Source organism: Chiloscyllium punctatum, chromosome 28 (assembly GCF_047496795.1).
Source record: "Chiloscyllium punctatum isolate Juve2018m chromosome 28, sChiPun1.3, whole genome shotgun sequence".
NCBI classification, from domain to species: Eukaryota; Metazoa; Chordata; class Chondrichthyes; order Orectolobiformes; family Hemiscylliidae; genus Chiloscyllium; species Chiloscyllium punctatum.
The window spans coordinates 5225665-5244810 of record NC_092766.1 but is presented as its reverse complement, the minus strand read 5'-3'; the positions used below and the strand labels follow the sequence as shown (position 1 = coordinate 5244810).

The following is a 19146-nucleotide window of genomic DNA, read 5'->3' as shown; positions in this document are numbered from 1 at the left end:
GGGGTATATCAGTGTGTTACAGTGTGGGATATATCAGTGTGTTACAGTGAGGGGTGTGGGGTATATCAGTGTGTTTCAGTGAGGGGTGTGGGGTCTATCAGTGTGTTACAGTGACGGGTGTGGGATATATCAGTGTGTTACAGTGAGGGGTGTGGGGTATATCAGTGTGTTACAGTGAGGGGTGTGGGGTCTATCAGTGTGTTACAGTGAGGGGTGTGGGGATATATCAGTGTGTTACAGTGAGGGGTGTGGGGTATATCAGTGTGTTACAGTGAGGGGTGTGGGGTATATCAGTGTGTTACAGTGAGGGGTGTGGGGTATATCAGTGTGTTACAGTGAGGAGTGTGGGGTCTATCAGTGTGTTACAGTGAGGGGTGTGGGGTATATCAGTGTGTTACAGTGAGGGGTGTGGGGTATATCAGTGTGTTACAGTGAGGGGTGTGGGGATATATCAGTGTGTTACAGTGAGGGGTGTGGGGTATATCAGTGTGTTACAGTGAGGGGTGTGGGGATATATCAGTGTGTTACAGTGAGGGGTGTGGGGTATATCAGTGTGTTACAGTGAGGGGTGTGGGGTATATCAGTGTGTTACAGTGAGTGGTGTGGGGTATATCAGTGTGTTACAGTGAGGGGTGTGGGGTATATCAGTGTGTCACAGTGAGGGGTGTGGGGTATATCAGTGTGTTACAGTGAGGGGTGTGGGGTATATCAGTGTGTCACAGTGAGGGGTGTGGGGTATATCAGTGTGTTACAGTGAGGGGTGTGGGGTATATCAGTGTGTTACAGTGAGGGGTGTGGGGTATATCAGTGTGTTACAGTGAGGGGTGTGGGGTATATCAGTGTGTTACAGTGAGGGGTGTGGGGTATATCCGTGTGTTACAGTGAGGGGTGTGGGGTATATCAGTGTGTTACAGTGAGGGGTGTGGGATATATCAGTGTGTTACAGTGAGGGGTGTGGGGATATATCAGTGTGTTACAGTGAGGGGTGTGGGGTATATCAGTGTGTTACAGTGAGGGGTGTGGGGTATATCAGTGTGTTACAGTGAGGGGTGTGGGGTATATCAGTGTGTTACAGTGAGGGGTGTGGGGTATATCAGTGTGTTACAGTGAGGGGTGTGGGGTATATCAGTGTGTTACAGTGAGGGGTGTGGGGTATATCAGTGTGTTACAGTGAGGGGTGTGGGGATATATCAGTGTGTTACAGTGAGGGGTGTGGGGATATATCAGTGTGTTACAGTGAGCGGTGTGGGGTATATCAGTGTGTTACAGTGAGGGGTGTGGGGTATATCAGTGTGTTACAGTGAGGGGTGTGGGGTATATCAGTGTGTTACAGTGAGGGGTGTGGGGATATATCAGTGTGTTACAGTGAGGGGTGTGGGATATATCAGTGTGTTACAGTGAGGGATATATCAGTGTGTCACAGTGAGGGGTGTGGGGTATATCAGTATGTTACAGTGAGGGGTTTGGGGATATATCAGTGTGTCACAGTGAGGGGTGTGGGATATATCAGTGTGTTACAGTGAAGGGGTGTGGGGTATATCCGTGTGTTACAGTGAGGGGTGTGGGGATATATCAGTGTGTTACAGTGAGGGGAGTGGGATATATCAGTGTGTTACAGTGAGGGGTGTGGGATATATCAGTGTGTTACAGTGAGGGGTGTGGGATATATCAGTGTGTCACAGTGAGGGGTGTGGGGTATATCAGTGTGTTACAGTGAGGGGTGTGGGGTATATCAGTGTGTTAAAGTGAGGGGTGTGGGGTATATCAGTGTGTTACAGTGAGGGGTGTGGGGTATATCAGTGTGTTACAGTGAGGGGTGTGGGGATATATCAGTGTGTTACAGTGAGGGGTGTGGGGATATATCAGTGTGTTACAGTGAGGGGTGTGGGGTATATCAGTGTGTTACAGTGAGGGGTGTGGGGTATATCAGTGTGTTACAGTGAGGGGTGTGGGGAAAATCAGTGTGTTACAGTGAGGGGTGTGGGGTATATCAGTGTGTTACAGTGAGGGGTGTGGGGATATATCAGTGTGTTACAGTGAGGGGTGTGGGATATATCAGTGTGTTACAGTGAGGGATATATCAGTGTGTCACAGTGAGGGGTGTGGGGTATATCAGTATGTTACAGTGAGGGGTTTGGGGATATATCAGTGTGTCACAGTGAGGGGTGTGGGGTATATCAGTGTGTTACAGTGAGGGGTGTGGGATATATCAGTGTGTTACAGTGAAGGGGTGTGGGGTATATCAGTGTGTTACAGTGAGGGGTGTGGGGTGTGGGGTATATCAGTGTGTTACAGTGAGGGGTGTGGGGTATATCAGTGTGTTACAGTGAGGGGTGTGGGATATATCAGTGTGTTACAGTGAGGGGTGTGGGATATATCAGTGTGTTACAGTGAGGGGTGTGGGGATATATCAGTGTGTTACAGTGAGGGGTGTGGGGTATATCAGTGTGTTACAGTGAGGGGTGTGGGGATATATCAGTGTGTTACAGTGAGGGGTGCGGGGTATATCAGTGTGTTACAGTGAGGGGTGTGGGATATATCAGTGTGTTACAGTGAGGGGTGTGGGGTATATCAGTGTGTTACAGTGAGGGGTGTGGGGTATATCAGTGTGTGACAGTGAGGGGTGTGGGATATATCAGTGTGTCACAGTGAGGGGTGTGGGGTATGTCAGTGTGTGACAGTGAGGGGTGTGGGATATATCAGTGTGTCACAGTGAGGGGTGTGGGATATATCAGTGTGTCACAGTGAGGGGTGTGGGATATATCAGTGTGTCACAGTGAGGGGTGTGGGATATATCAGTGTGTCACAGTGAGGGGTGTGGGGTATATCAGTGTGTTACAGTGAGGGGTGTGGGGATATATCAGTGTGTTACAGTGAGGGGTGTGGGGTATATCAGTGTGTTACAGTGAGGGGTGTGGGATATATCAGTGTGTTACAGTGAGGGGTGTGGGGTATATCAGTGTGTTACAGTGAGGGGTGTGGGATATATCAGTGTGTTACAGTGAGGGGTGCGGGCTATATCAGTGTGTTACAGTGAGGGGTGTGGGGTATATCAGTGTGTTACAGTGAGGGGTGTGGGGTATATCAGTGTGTTACAGTGAGGGGAGTGGGGTATATCAGTGTGTTACAGTGAGGGGTGTGGGGTATATCAGTGTGTTACAGTGAGGGGTGTGGGGTATATCAGTGTGTTACAGTGAGGGGTGTGGGGTATATCAGTGTGTTACAGTGAGGGGTGTGGGGTATATCAGTGTGTCACAGTGAGGGGTGTGGGGAATATCAGTGTGTTACAGTGAGGGGTGTGGGATATATCAGTGTGTTACAGTGAGGGGTGTGGGGATATATCAGTGTGTCACAGTGAGGGGTGTGGGGTATATCAGTGTGTTACAGTGAGGGGTGTGGGGATATATCAGTGTGTTACAGTGAGGGGTGTGGGGTATATCAGTGTGTTACAGTGAGGGGTGTGGGGTATATAAGTGTGTTACAGTGAGGGGTGTGGGATATATCAGTGTGTTACAGTGAGGGGTGTGGGGTATATCAGTGTGTTACAGTGAGGGGTGTGGGGTATATCAGAGTGTTACAGTGAGGGGTGTGGGGTATATCAGTGTGTTACAGTGAGGGGTGTGGGATATATCAGTGTGTTACAGTGAGGGGTGTGGGATATATCAGTGTGTTACAGTGAGGGGTGTGGGGATATATCAGTGTGTTACAGTGAGGGGAGTGGGGTATATCAGAGTGATACAGTGAGGGGTATGGGGATATATCAGTGTGTCACAGTGAGGGGTGTGGGATATATCAGTGTGTTACAGTGAGGGGAGTGGGGTATATCAGAGTGTTACAGTGAGGGGTATGGGGATATATCAGTGTGTCACAGTGAGGGGTGTGGGATATATCAGTGTGTTACAGTGAGGGGAGTGGGATATATCAGTGTGTTACAGTGAGGGGTGTGGGGATATATCAGTGTGTTACAGTGAGGGGAGTGGGATATATCAGTGTGTTACAGTGAGGGGTGTGGGATATATCAGTGTGTTACAGTGAGGGGTGTGGGATATATCAGTGTGTTACAGTGAGGGGAGTGGGGTATATCAGAGTGTTACAGTGAGGGGTATGGGGATATATCAGTGTGTTACAGTGAGGGGCGTGGGATATATCAGTGTGTCACAGTGAGGGGTGTGGGGTATATCAGTGTGTTACAGTGAGGGGTGTGGGGTATATCAGTGTGTTACAGTGAGGGGAGTGGGGTATATCAGAGTGTTACAGTGAGGGGTGTGGGATATATCAGTGTGTTACAGTGAGGGGTGTGGGGTATATCAGAGTGTTACAGTGAGGGGTATGGGGATATATCAGTGTGTTACAGTGAGGGGTGTGGGATATATCAGTGTGTTACAGTGAGGGGTATGGGGATATATCAGTGTGTTACAGTGAGGGGTGTGGGATATATCAGAGTGTTACAGTGAGGGGTATGGGGATATATCAGTGTGTTACAGTGAGGGGTGTGGGATATATCAGTGTGTTACAGTGAGGGGTGTGGGGTATATCAGAGTGTTACAGTGAGGGGTGTGGGATATATCAGTGTGTTACAGTGAGGGGTGTGGGGTATATCAGTGTGTTACAGTGAGGGGTGTGGGGTATATCAGTGTGTTACAGTGAGGGGTGTGGGATATATCAGTGTGTTACAGTGAGGGGAGTGGGGTATATCAGAGTGTTACAGTGAGGGGTATGGGGATATATCAGTGTGTTACAGTGAGGGGTGTGGGGTATATCAGTGTTTTACAGTGAGGGGTGTGGGGATATATCAGTGTGTTACAGTGAGGGGTGTGGGGTATATCAGTGTGTTACAGTGAGGGGTGTGGGGTATATCAGTGTGTTACAGTGAGGGGTGTGGGATATATCAGTGTGTTACAGTGAGGGGTGTGGGATATATCAGTGTGTTACAGTGAGGGGAGTGGGGTATATCAGAGTGTTTCAGTGAGGGGTATGGGGATATATCAGTGTGTCACAGTGAGGGGTGTGGGGTATATCAGTGTGTTACAGTGAGGGGTGTGGGGTATATCAGTGTGTTACAGTGAGGGGTGTGGGATATATCAGTGTGTTACAGTGAGGTGTGTGGGATATATCAGTGTGTTACAGTGAGGGGAGTGGGGTATATCACAGTGTTACAGTGAGGGGTATGGGGATATATCAGTGTGTTACAGTGAGGGGAGTGGGGTATATCAGAGTGTTACAGTGAGGGGTATGGGGATATATCAGTGTGTTACAGTGAGGGGTGTGGGGTATATCAGTGTTTTACAGTGAGGGGTGTGGGGATATATCAGTGTGTTACAGTGAGGGGTGTGGGGTATATCAGTGTGTTACAGTGAGGGGTGTGGGATATATCAGTGTGTTACAGTGAGGGGTGTGGGATATATCAGTGTGTTACAGTGAGGGGTGTGGAGTATATCAGTGTGTTACACTGAGGGGTGTGGGGTATATCAGTGTGTTACAGTGAGGGGTGAGGGGTATATCAGTGTGTTACAGTGAGGGGTGTGGGATATATCAGTGTGTTACAGTGAGGGGTGTGGGGATATATCAGTGTGTTACAGTGAGGGGTGTGGGGTATATCAGTGTGTTACAGTGAGGGGTGTGGGGTATATCAGTGTGTCACAGTGAGGGGTGTGGGGTATATCAGTGTGTTACAGTGAGGGGTGTGGGATATATCAGTGTGTTACAGTGAGGGGTGTGGGATATATCAGTGTGTTACAGGGAGGGGAGTGGGGTATATCAGTGTGTTACAGTGAGGGGTGTGGGGATATATCAGTGTGTTACAGTGAGGGGTGTGGGGTACATCAGTGTGTTACAGTGAGGGGTGTGGGATATATCAGTGTGTTACAGTGAGGGGTGTGGGGTATATCAGTGTGTTACAGTGAGGGCTGTGGGATATATCAGTGTGTTACAGTGAGGGCTGTGGGATATATCAGTGTGTTACAGTGAGGGCTGTGGGATATATCAGTGTGTTACAGTGAGGGGTGTGGAGTATATCAGTGTGTTACAGTGAGGGGTGTGGGGTATATCAGTGTGTTACAGTGAGGGGTGTGGGGTATATCAGTGTGTTACAGTAAGGGGTGTGGGGTATATCATTGTGTTACAGTGAGGGGTGTGGGATATATCAGTGTGTTACAGTGAGGGGTGTGGGGTACATCAGTGTGTTACAGTGAGGGGTGTGGGGTATATCATTGTGTTACAGTGAGGGGTGTGGGATATATCAGTGTGTTACAGTGAGGGGTGTGGGATATATCAGTGTGTTACAGTGAGGGGTGTGGGGTATATCAGTGTGTTACAGTGAGGGGTGTGGGGTATATCAGTGTGTTACAGTGAAGGGTGTGGGGTATATCAGTGTGTTACAGTGAGGGGTATGGGGTATATCATTGTGTTACAGTGAGGGGTGTGGGGTATATCAGTGTGTTACAGTGAGGGGTGTGGGGATATATCAGTGTGTTACAGTGAGGGGTGTGGGGTATATCAGTGTGTTACAGTGAGGGGTGTGGGATATATCAGTGTGTTACAGTGAGGGGTATGGGGTATATCAGTGTGTTACAGTGAGGGGTGTGGGGATATATCAGTGTGTTACAGTGAGGGGTGTGGGGTATATCAGTGTGTTACAGTGAGGGGTGTGGGATATATCAGTGTGTCACAGTGAGGGGTGTGGGATATATCAGTGTGTTACAGTGAGGGGTGTGGGGTATATCAGTGTGTTACAGTGAGGGGTGTGGGATATATCAGTGTGTTACAGTGAGGGGAGTGGGGTATATCATTGTGTTACAGTGAGGGGAGTGGGATATATCAGTGTGTTACAGTGAGGGGTGTGGGGATATATCAGTGTGTTACAGTGAGGGGTGTGGGGTATATCAGTGTGTTACAGTGAGGGGAGTGGGGTATATCATTGTGTTACAGTGAGGGGAGTGGGATATATCAGTGTGTTACAGTGAGGGGTGTGGGGTATATCAGTGTGTTACAGTGAGAGGTGTGGGGTATATCAGTGTGTTACAGTGAGGGGTGTGGGATATATCAGTGTGTTACAGTGAGGGGTGTGGGGTATATCAGTGTGTTACAGTGAGAGGTGTGGGGTATATCAGTGTGTTACAGTGAGGGGTGTGGGATATATCAGTGTGTTACAGTGAGGGGTGTGGGGATATATCAGTGTGTTACAGTGAGAGGTGTGGGGTATATCAGTGTGTTACAGTGAGGGGTGTGGGATATATCAGTGTGTTACAGTGAGGGGTGTGGGATATATCAGTGTGTTACAGTGAGGGGTATGGGGTATATCAGTGTGTTACAGTGAGGGGTGTGGGGATATATCAGTGTGTTACAGTGAGGGGTGTGGGGTATATCAGTGTGTTACAGTGAGGGGTGTGGGATATATCAGTGTGTCACAGTGAGGGGTGTGGGATATATCAGTGTGTTACAGCGAGGGGTGTGGGGTATATCAGTGTGTTACAGTGAGGGGTGTGGGATATATCAGTGTGTTACAGTGAGGGGAGTGGGGTATATCATTGTGTTACAGTGAGGGGAGTGGGATATATCAGTGTGTTACAGTGAGGGGTGTGGGGATATATCAGTGTGTTACAGTGAGGGGTGTGGGGTATATCAGTGTGTTACAGTGAGGGGAGTGGGGTATATCATTGTGTTACAGTGAGGGGAGTGGGATATATCAGTGTGTTACAGTGAGGGGTGTGGGGTATATCAGTGTGTTACAGTGAGAGGTGTGGGGTATATCAGTGTGTTACAGTGAGGGGTGTGGGATATATCAGTGTGTTACAGTGAGGGGTGTGGGGTATATCAGTGTGTTACAGTGAGAGGTGTGGGGTATATCAGTGTGTTACAGTGAGGGGTGTGGGATATATCAGTGTGTTACAGTGAGGGGTGTGGGGATATATCAGTGTGTTACAGTGAGAGGTGTGGGGTATATCAGTGTGTTACAGTGAGGGGTGTGGGATATATCAGTGTGTTACAGTGAGGGGTGTGGGATATATCAGTGTGTTACAGTGAGGGGAGTGGGGTATATCAGTGTGTTACAGTGAGGGGTGTGGGATATATCAGTGTGTTACAGTGAGGGGAGTGGGGTATATCAGTGTGTTACAGTGAGGGGTGTGGGGTACATCAGTGTGTTACAGTGAGGGGTGTGGGGTATATCAGTGTGTTACAGTGAGGGGTGTGGGATATATCAGTGTGTTACAGTGAGGGGAGTGGGGTATATCAGTGTGTTACAGTGAGGGGTGTGGGATATATCAGTGTGTCACAGTGAGGGGAGTGGGGTATATCAGTGTGTTACAGTGAGGGGTGTGGGGTATATCAGTGTGTGACAGTGAGGGGTGTGGGATATATCAGTGTGTCACAGTGAGGGGTGTGGGGTATATCAGTGTGTTACAGTGAGGGGTGTGGGGTATATCAGTGTGTTACAGTGAGGGGTGTGGGATATATCAGTGTGTTACAGTGAGGGGAGTGGGGTATATCAGTGTGTTACAGTGAGGGGTGTGGGATATATCAGTGTGTTACAGTGAGGGGAGTGGGGTATATCAGTGTGTTACAGTGTGGGGTGCGGTGAGGTGAGGGGAGGGGTGCGGTGTGGTGGGGTGAGGGGAGTGGAGTATGTCTGCGTGGCGCGGTGAGGTGTGCGGCGAGGGGTGCGGAGTCCGTCTCTTACTTCACGGCCACTGATTTGGCGAGCAGCGCCGTGCTCCAGAAATCGTCGACCTGCTCGGGTTCCGCGTAGGCGTGGACACAGCTCTCAAAGGGGATCCGCGCCCTCACAATCTCCGGGGCCACACCCTTCTCGGTCTCTGCCTCACGTTTCCTCAACTCATACTCCGCCAGTTCATCTGTTACCGGGGGGGGGGGGGGGGGGGGAATGGGGAGGGAGGGGGGAAAGGGGAGGGAGGGGGTGGGGTGGGGAAGAGAGAGATGGAGGGGGAGGTGTGGGGGGGGAGGAGAGAGAGAGAGAGAGGGGGAGAGAGAGAGAGAGACAGAGAGAGACGGGGGGAGAGAGAGAGAGAGGGGGGGAGAGAGAGAGAGACGGAGGGAGGGAGGGAGGGAGAAGGGGAGAGAGAGACAGGGGGGAGAGAGAGAGAGACGGGGGGAGAGAGAGAGAGTGACGGGGGAGAGAGAGAGAGAGAGAGACGGGGGGAGAGAGAGAGAGAGAGACGGGGCGAGAGAGAGAGAGAGAGAGACGGGGGGGAGAGAGAGAGAGAGGGGGAGGGAGAAGGGGGGGGAGGGAGAAGGGGGGGGAGGGAGAAGGGGGGGGAGAGAGAGACGGGGGGAAGAGAGAGAGAGAGAGAGACGGGGGGAGAGAGAGAGAGAGGGGGAGGGAGAAGGGGGGGGGGGAGGGAGAAGGGGAGAGAGAGAGAGACGGGGGGGAAGAGAGAGAGATAGGGAGAGAGAGAGAGATGGGGGGAGAGAGAGGGGGAGAGTTTGTGAGTGGGGAAGGCAGTGTCTGAGAGAGCGCACACAGAGCAAGCTGGCAGGTGCAGCACACAAGTTTGAAGTCCAGCATTTCTGTCCTCCATCCCGACAGGGGCACGGCGGAATGTGTCTCCCCGCGGTGGTACAGGCTGATCCCAGGCTTGGTGGGGGGTGGGGGGAGGGAGGGGCAGGGTCGCCCTGGGTCGACGCACCTCCCTGCAGTTCCCCGGTCCCGTTGAGTTCCGGCAGAACGCCTCGGCAGGAGGCGAGAGGTTTCTGCCGGCTCTTCCCAAAGGCTCATAAACCTGTCCAACTGACCGAGCGCCCACACCCCCCTCAAGGGGAGATCAGGGCGTCGGTTGGGGCAGGGTCTGCCCCAATCCCCCTGAATCCTCATCGTGTCTCGGATCCGCCTCTTCAATCACCCCCCCCCCCCCCACCCAAAACAAAAAAAAAGACTTCCCGCAGAAGCTCTTGCAGTCCAGTTTGATATAACTGGAGGGTTTGCGCTCAGTGCCGGGAGGAGAGCGGAGACAGACAGAGGATCCCGAGAGGGGCACGTCGGATGGGGATGGGGGGGGACAATCTGGCAGGGCGCCCACCCCCCCTCCCTCTCTCACCTTTGTTGACGGCAGCTTCCATGGGGACTGGGAGCTGCATGATGTAATCCACCCGCTGGGTGTACTTGACCTTCCCAGACGCCAGGCAACTGATGCGCTCCTCCACCAGGAACCGGAATGCCTCATTCGGATTGTGAGAACTGCGACAGTTCCGCTGAGAAACATAGGAAACAGGCACACCGTCAGGAATAGGCAGAGCGCGGTACAGGGCTATGGGGAGGGAGAGTGGGGGGGACAGTGGGATTAGTTTGGGGATGGATAGAGGGCTATGGGGAGGGAGAGTGGGGGGGACAGTGGGATTAGTTTGGGGATCGATACAGGGCTATGGGGAGAGAGAGCGGGGGGACAGTGGGATTAGTTTGGGGATCGATACAGGGCTATGGGGAGAGAGAGAGTGGGGACAGTGGGATTAGTTTGGGGATGGATACAGGGCTATGGGGAGAGAGAGGGGGGGAAAGTGGGATTAGTTTGGGGATGGATACAGGGCTATGGGGAGAGAGAGCAGGGGGACAGTGGGATTAGTTTGGGGGACTGATACAGGGCTATGGGGAGAGAGAGGGGGGGAAAGTGGGATTAGTTTGGGGATGGATGCAGGGCTATGGGGAGAGAGAGCAGGGGGACAGTGGGATTAGTTTGGGGATCGATATAGGGCTATGGGGAGAGAGAGCAGGGGGACAGTGGGATTAGTTTGGGGACTGATACAGGGCGATGGGGAGAGAGAGCGGGGGGGACAGTGGGATTAGTTTGGGGATGGATACAGGGCTATGGGGAGAGAGAGCAGGGGGACAGTGGGATTAGTTTGGGGACTGATACAGGGCGATGGGGAGAGAGAGCGGGGGAAAGTGGGATTAGTTTGGGGATGGATACAGGGCTATGGGGGAGAGAGAGCGGGGGGACAGTGGGATTAGTTTGGGGATGGATACAGGGCTATGGGGAGAGAGAGCGGGGGGACAGTGGGATTAGTTTGGGGGTCGATACAGGGCTATGGGGAGAGAGAGCGGGGGGGGACAGTGGGATTAGTTTGGGGGTCGATACAGGGCTATGGGGAGAGAGAGTGGGGGGACAGTGGGATTAGTTTGGGGGTCGATACAGGGCTATGGGGAGAGAGAGCGGGGGGACAGTGGGATTAGTTTGGGGATGGATACAGGGCTATGAGGAGAGAGAGCGGGGGGGACAGTGGGATTAGTTTGGGGATGGATACAGGGCTATGGGGAGAGAGAGCGGGGGGACAGTGGGATTAGTTTGGGGATGGATACAGGGCTATGGGGAGAGAGAGCGGGGGGACAGTGGGATTAGTTTGGGGATGGATACAGGGCTATGGGGAGAGAGAGCGGGGGGGACAGTGGGATTAGTTTGGGGATGGATACAGGGCTATGGGGAGAGAGAGTGGGGGGACAGTGGGATTAGTTTGGGGATGGATACAGGGCTATGGGGAGAGAGAGCGGGGGGGACAGTGGGATTAGTTTGGGGATGGATACAGGGCTATGGGGAGAGAGAGCGGGGGGACAGTGGGATTAGTTTGGGGATGGATACAGGGCTATGGGGAGAGAGAGCGGGGGGACAGTGGGATTAGTTTGGGGATGGATACAGGGCTATGGGGAGAGAGAGAGTGGGAGGACAGTGGGATTAGTTTGGGGATCGGTGCGGGGGAGAGTGAGAGCGGGGGGACAGTGGGATTAGATTGGGGATCGGTACGGGGAGGGTGAGAGAGAGAGTGGGGGGACAGTGGGATTAGATTGGGGATCGATACAGGGCTATGGGGAGAGGGGGGACGACAGTGGGATTAGTTTGGGGGATCGGTACGGGGAGGGTGAGAGAGAGAGCGGGGGGGACAGTGGGATTAGATTGGGGATCGGTACGGGGAGAGTGAGAGCGCGGGCGGGGGGGGGACAGTGGGATTAGATTGGGGATCGGTACGGGGAGTGAGAGAGAGAGCGGGGGGGACAGTGGGATTAGATTGGGGATCGGTACGGGGAGAGAGAGAGAGCAGGGGGACAGTGGGATTAGATTGGGGATCGGTACGGGGAGAGAGAGAGAGAGAGAGGGGGGACAGTGGGATTAGATTGGGGATCGGTACGGGGAGAGTGAGAGCGCGGGAGGGGGACAGTGGGATTAGATTGGGGATCGGTACGGGGAGAGTGAGAGCGCGGGAGGGGGACAGTGGGATTAGATTGGGGATCGGTACGGGGAGTGAGAGAGAGAGCGGGGGGGACAGTGGGATTAGATTGGGGATCAGTACGGGGAGATTGAGAGAGAGAGTGGGGGGGACAGTGGGATTAGATTGGGGATCGGTACGGGGAGGGTGAGAGAGAGAGTGGGGGGGACAGTGGGATTAGATTGGGGATCGGTACGGGGAGAGAGAGAGAGGGGGGGGGGCTGCGAGGACAGTGGGATTAGATTGGGGATCGGTACGGGGAGAGAGAGAGAGAGAGGGGGGGACAGTGGGATTAGAGTGGGGATCAGTACGGGGAGAGTGAGAGAGTGGGGGGGACAGTGGGGATTAGATTGGGGGATCGGTACGGGGAGGGTGAGAGAGTGAGGGGGACAGTGGGATTAGATTGGGGATCGATACGGGGAGAGTGAGAGAGCAGGGGGACAGTGGGATTAGATTGGGGATCGGTACGGGGAGAGTGAGAGAGAGAGTGGGGGGGACAGTGGGATTAGATTGGGGATCGGTACGGGGAGAGTGAGAGAGAGAGTGGGGGGGACAGTGGGATTAGATTGGGGATCGGTACGGGGAGAGTGAGAGAGAGAGTGGGGGGGGGGGGGACAGTGGGATTAGATTGGGGATCGGTCCGGGGAGGGTGAGAGACAGAGTGGGGGGGGACAGTGGGATTAGATTGGGGATCGGTACGGGGAGAGTGAGAGAGAGGGGGGACAGTGGGATTAGATTGGGGATGGATACAGGGCTATGGGGAGAGAGCGCGGGGGGGACAGTGGGATTAGATTGGGGATTGGTACGGGGAGAGTGAGAGAGTGGGGGGGGGGTGCGAGGACAGTGGGATTAGATTGGTGATCGGTATGGGGAGAGTGAGAGAGTGGGGGGACAGTGGGATTAGATTGGGGATCGGTATGGGGAGAGAGAGAGAGCAGGGGGACAGTGGGATTAGATTGGGGATCGGTACGGGGAGAGTGAGAGAGAGTGGGGGGGACAGTGGGATTAGATTGGGGATCGGTCCGGGGAGGGTGAGAGAGAGAGTGGGGGGTACAGTGGGATTAGATTGGGGATCGGTACGGGGAGAGTGAGAGAGAGGGGGGACAGTGGGATTAGATTGGGGATGGATACAGGGCTATGGGGAGAGAGAGCGGGGGGACAGTGGGATTAGATTGGGGATTGGTACGGGGAGAGTGAGAGAGTGGGGGGGGGTGCGAGGACAGTGGGATTAGATTGGGGATCGGTACGGGGAGAGTGAGAGAGTAGGGGGACAGTGGGATTAGATTGGGGATCGGTATGGGGAGAGTGAGAGAGAGGGGGACAGTGGGATTAGATTGGGGATCGGTAGGGGAGGGTGAGAGAGTGGGGGGGGACAGTGGGATTAGATTGGGGATCGGTACGGGGAGGGAGAGAGAGGGAGAGGGGGGACAGTGGGATTAGATTGGGGATCGGTACGGGGAGAGTGAGAGAGAGAGGGGGGACAGTGGGATTAGATTGGGGATCGGTACGGGGAGGGAGAGAGAGTGGGGGGGGACAGTGGGATTAGATTGGGGATCGGTACGGGGAGAGAGAGAGAGAGGGGGGGACAGTGGGATTAGATTGGGGATCGGTACGGGGAGGGTGAGAGAGAGAGAGGGGGGACAGTGGGATTAGATTGGGGATCGGTACGGGGAGAGTGAGAGAGCGGGGGGACAGTGGGATTAGATTGGGGATCGGTACGGGCAGAGTGAGAGAGAGAGTGGGGGGGACAGTGGGATTAGATTAGGGATCGGTACGGGGAGAGTGAGAGAGAGAGTGGGGGGGACAGTGGGATTAGATTGGGGATCAGTACGGGGAGAGTGAGAGAGTGGGGGGACAGTGGGATTAGATTGGGGATCGGTACGGGGAGAGAGAGAGAGAGTGGGGGGGACAGTGGGATTAGATTGGGGATCGGTACGGGAGAGTGAGAGAGCGGGGGGACAGTGGGATTAGGTTGGGGATCGGTACGGGGAGAGTGGGGGGGACAGTGGGATTAGATTGGGGATTGGTACGGCGAGAGTGAGAGAGAGAGTGGGGGGACAGTGGGATTAGATTGGGGATCGGTATGGGGAGAGAGAGAGAGCAGGGGGACAGTGGGATTAGATTGGGGATCGGTACGGGGAGAGTGAGAGAGAGAGTGGGGGGGGGACAGTGGGATTAGATTGGGGATCGGTACGGGGAGAGTGAGAGAGAGAGTGGGGGGGGGGACAGTGGGATTAGATTGGGGATCGGTCCGGGGAGGGTGAGAGAGAGAGTGGGGGGGACAGTGGGATTAGATTGGGGATCGGTACGGGGAGAGTGAGAGAGAGGGGGGACAGTGGGATTAGATCGGGGATGGATACAGGGCTATGGGGAGAGAGAGCGGGGGGACAGTGGGATTAGATTGGGGATTGGTACGGGGAGAGTGAGAGAGTGGGGGGGGGTGCGAGGACAGTGGGATTAGATTGGGGATCGGTACGGGGAGAGTGAGAGAGTGGGGGGACAGTGGGATTAGATTGGGGATCGGTATGGGGAGAGAGAGAGAGCAGGGGGACAGTGGGATTAGATTGGGGATCGGTACGGGGAGAGTGAGAGAGAGAGTGGGGGGGACAGTGGGATTAGATTGGGGATCGGTATGGGGAGAGTGAGAGAGCGGGGGGACAGTGGGATTAGATTGGGGATCGGTACGGGGAGAGAGAGCGAGAGAGAGCGGGGGGGACAGTGGGATTAGATTGGGGATCGGTACGTGGAGAGAGAGAGAGAGTGGGGGGGACAGTGGGATTAGATTGGGGATCGGTTTGGGGAGAGTGAGAGAGTGGGGGGGGACAGTGGGATTAGATTGGGGATCGGTACGGGGAGAGCGAGAGAGTGGGGGGACAGTGGGATTAGATTGGGGATCGGTACGGGGAGAGTGAGAGAGAGAGAGGGGGGACAGTGGGATTAGATTGGGGATCGGTACGGGGAGGGTGAGAGAGTGGGGGGGACAGTGGGATTAGATTGGGGATCGGTACGGGGAGAGTGAGAGAGTGGGGGGGACAGTGGGATTAGATTGGGGATCGGTACTGGGAGGGAGAGAGAGTGGGGGGGGGACAGTGGGATGAGATTGGGGATCGGTACGGGGAGGGTGAGAGAGTGGGGGGGGACAGTGGGATTAGATTGGGGATCGGTCCGGGGAGAGAGAGAGAGAGAGGGGGACAGTGGGATTAGATTGGGGATCGGTAGGGGAGGGTGAGAGAGCGGGGGGGACAGTGGGATTAGATTGGGGATCGGTACGGGGAGGGAGAGAGAGAGAGAGGGGGGACAGTGGGATTAGATTGGGGATCGGTACGGGGAGAGTGAGAGAGAGAGGGGGGACAGTGGGATTAGATTGGGGATCGGTACGGGGAGGGAGAGAGAGTGGGGGGGACAGTGGGATTAGATTGGGGATCGGTCCGGGAGAGAGAGAGAGAGTGGGGGGGACAGTGGGATTAGATTAGGGATCGGTACGGGGAGAGTGAGAGAGAGAGTGGGGGGGACAGTGGGATTAGATTGGGGATCAGTACGGGGAGAGTGAGAGAGTGGGGGGACAGTGGGATTAGATTGGGGATCGGTACGGGGAGAGAGAGAGAGAGTGGGGGGGACAGTGGGATTAGATTGGGGATCGGTACGGGAGAGTGAGAGAGAGAGTGGGGGGGACAGTGGGATTAGATTGGGGATCGGTACGGGGAGAGTGAGAGAGAGGGGGGACAGTGGGATTAGATCGGGGATGGATACAGGGCTATGGGGAGAGAGAGCGGGGGGACAGTGGGATTAGATTGGGGATTGGTACGGGGAGAGTGAGAGAGTGGGGGGGGGTGCGAGGACAGTGGGATTAGATTGGGGATCGGTATGGGGAGAGAGAGAGAGCAGGGGGACAGTGGGATTAGATTGGGGATCGGTATGGGGAGAGTGAGAGAGAGAGTGGGGGGGACAGTGGGATTAGATTGGGGATCGGTATGGGGAGAGTGAGAGAGCGGGGGGACAGTGGGATTAGATTGGGGATCGTGTACGGGGAGAGAGAGCGAGAGAGAGCGGGGGGGACAGTGGGATTAGATTGGGGATCGGTACGTGGAGAGTGAGAGAGAGAGTGGGGGGGGACAGTGGGATTAGATTGGGGATCGGTTTGGGGAGAGTGAGAGAGTGGGGGGGGACAGTGGGATTAGATTGGGGATCGGTACGGGGAGAGCGAGAGAGTGGGGGGACAGTGGGATTAGATTGGGGATCGGTACGGGGAGAGTGAGAGAGAGAGAGGGGGGACAGTGGGATTAGATTGGGGATCGGTACGGGGAGGGTGAGAGAGTGGGGGGGACAGTGGGATTAGATTGGGGATCGGTATGGGGAGAGTGAGAGAGTGGGGGGGACAGTGGGATTAGATTGGGGATCGGTACGGGGAGAGAGAGAGTGTGGGGGGGGGGGACAGTGGGATTAGATTGGGGATCCGTCCGGGGAGGGTGAGAGAGTGGGGGGGACAGTGGGATTAGATTGGGGATCGGTACGGGGAGAGAGAGAGAGAGAGGGGGGACAGTGGGATTAGATTGGGGATCGGTACGGGGAGAGAGAGAGAGAGAGAGGGGGGACAGTGGGATTAGATTGGGGATCGGTACGGGGAGAGTGAGAGAGAGGGGGACAGTGGGATTAGATTGGGGATCGGTACGGGGAGGGTGAGAGAGAGGGGGACAGTGGGATTAGATTGGGGATCGGTAGGGGAGGGTGAGAGAGCGGGGGGGACAGTGGGATTAGATTGGGGATCGGTACGGGGAGGGAGAGAGAGAGAGGGGGGACAGTGGGATTAGATTGGGGATCGGTACGGGGAGAGTGAGAGAGAGAGGGGGGACAGTGGGATTAGATTGGGGATCGGTACGGGGAGGGAGAGAGAGTGGGGGGGACAGTGGGATTAGATTGGGGATCGGTACGGGGAGAGAGAGAGAGAGGGGGGGGACAGTGGGATTAGATTGGGGATCGGTACGGGGAGGGTGAGAGAGAGAGAGGGGGGACAGTGGGATTAGATTGGGGATCGGTACGGGGGAGAGTGAGAGAGCGGGGGGACAGTGGGATTAGATTGGGGATCGGTACGGGCAGAGTGAGAGAGAGAGTGGGGGGGACAGTGGGATTAGATTAGGGATCGGTACGGGGAGAGTGAGAGAGAGAGTGGGGGGGACAGTGGGATTAGATTGGGGATCGGTACGGGGAGGGTGAGAGAGAGAGAGGGGGGACAGTGGGGATTAGATTGGGGATCGGTACGGGAGAGTGAGAGAGCGGGGGGACAGTGGGATTAGATTGGGGATCGGTACGGGCAGAGTGAGAGAGAGAGTGGGGGGGACAGTGGGGATTAGATTAGGGATCGGTACGGGGAGAGTGAGAGAGAGAGTGGGGGGGACAGTGGGATTAGATTGGGGGATCGGTACGGGGAGAGAGAGAGAGAGAGGGGGGACAGTGGGATTAGAGTGGGGATCAGTACGGGGAGAGTGAGAGAGTGGGGGGACAGTGGGATTAGATTGGGGATCGGTACGGGGAGGGTGAGAGAGTGAGGGGACAGTGGGATTAGATTGGGGATCGATACGGGGAGAGTGAGAGAGCAGGGGGACAGTGGGATTAGATTGGGGATCGGTACGGGGAGAGTGAGAGAGAGAGTGGGGGGGACAGTGGGATTAGATTGGGGATCGGTACGGGGAGAGTGAGAGAGAGAGTGGGGGGGGGGGACAGTGGGATTAGATTGGGGATCGGTCCGGGGGGGTGAGAGACAGAGTGGGGGGGGACAGTGGGATTAGATTGGGGATCGGTACGGGGAGAGTGAGAGAGAGGGGGGACAGTGGGATTAGATTGGGGATGGATACAGGGCTATGGGGAGAGAGCGCGGGGGGACAGTGGGATTAGATTGGGGATTGGTACGGGGAGAGTGAGAGAGTGGGGGGGGGTGCGAGGACAGTGGGATTAGATTGGTGATCGGTATGGGGAGAGTGAGAGAGTGGGGGGACAGTGGGATTAGATTGGGGATTGGTATGGGGGAGAGAGAGAGAGCAGGGGATTTGGGATCGGTACGGGGAGAGTGAGAGAGAGTGGGGGGGGACAGTGGGATTAGATTGGGGATCGGTCCGGGGAGGGTGAGAGAGAGAGTGGGGGGTACAGTGGGATTAGATTGGGGATCGGTACGGGGAGAGTGAGAGAGAGGGGGGACAGTGGGATTAGATTGGGGATGGATACAGGGCTATGGGGAGAGAGAGCGGGGGGACAGTGGGATTAGATTGGGGATTGGTACGGGGAGAGTGAGAGAGTGGGGGGGGGTGCGAGGACAGTGGGATTAGATTGGGGATCGGTACGGGGAGAGTGAGAGAGTAGGGGGACAGTGGGATTAGATTGGGGATCGGTATGGGGAGAGTGAGAGAGAGGGGGACAGTGGGATTAGATTGGGGATCGGTAGGGGAGGGTGAGAGAGTGGGGGGGACAGTGGGATTAGATTGGGGATCGGTACGGGGAGGGAGAGAGAGAGAGAGGGGGGACAGTGGGATTAGATTGGGGATCGGTACGGGGAGAGTGAGAGAGAGAGGGGGACAGTGGGATTAGATTGGGGATCGGTACGGGGAGGGAGAGAGAGTGGGGGGGACAGTGGGATTAGATTGGGGATCGGTACGGGGAGAGAGAGAGAGAGGGGGGGACAGTGGGATTAGATTGGGGATCGGTACGGGGAGGGTGAGAGAGAGAGAGGGGGGGACAGTGGGATTAGATTGGGGATCGGTACGGGGAGAGTGAGAGAGCGGGGGGACAGTGGATTAGATTGGGGATCGGTACGGGCAGAGTGAGAGAGAGAGTGGGGGGGACAGTGGGATTAGATTAGGGATCGGTACGGGGAGAGTGAGAGAGAGAGTGGGGGGGACAGTGGGATTAGATTGGGGATCAGTACGGGGAGAGTGAGAGAGTGGGGGGACA

The 19146-nt window shown here is 55.0% G+C and overlaps 1 protein-coding gene across 1 annotated transcript in view; it reads right to left on the bottom strand.

Moving 5' to 3' along the window:
• The window catches only part of LOC140454099 (ubiquitin carboxyl-terminal hydrolase 5-like), a 43814-nt gene that overhangs the window by 16982 nt on the left and 7686 nt on the right, over positions 1 to 19146 (bottom strand). The window contains exons 2-3 of the mRNA XM_072549035.1: positions 10053 to 10262; positions 8678 to 8852 (exon numbers count right to left, since the gene is read on the bottom strand). Of these exons, the coding sequence (XP_072405136.1) occupies positions 8678 to 8852; positions 10053 to 10262 (385 nt within the window). The remainder of the gene's footprint in view (positions 1 to 8677; positions 8853 to 10052; positions 10263 to 19146) is intronic.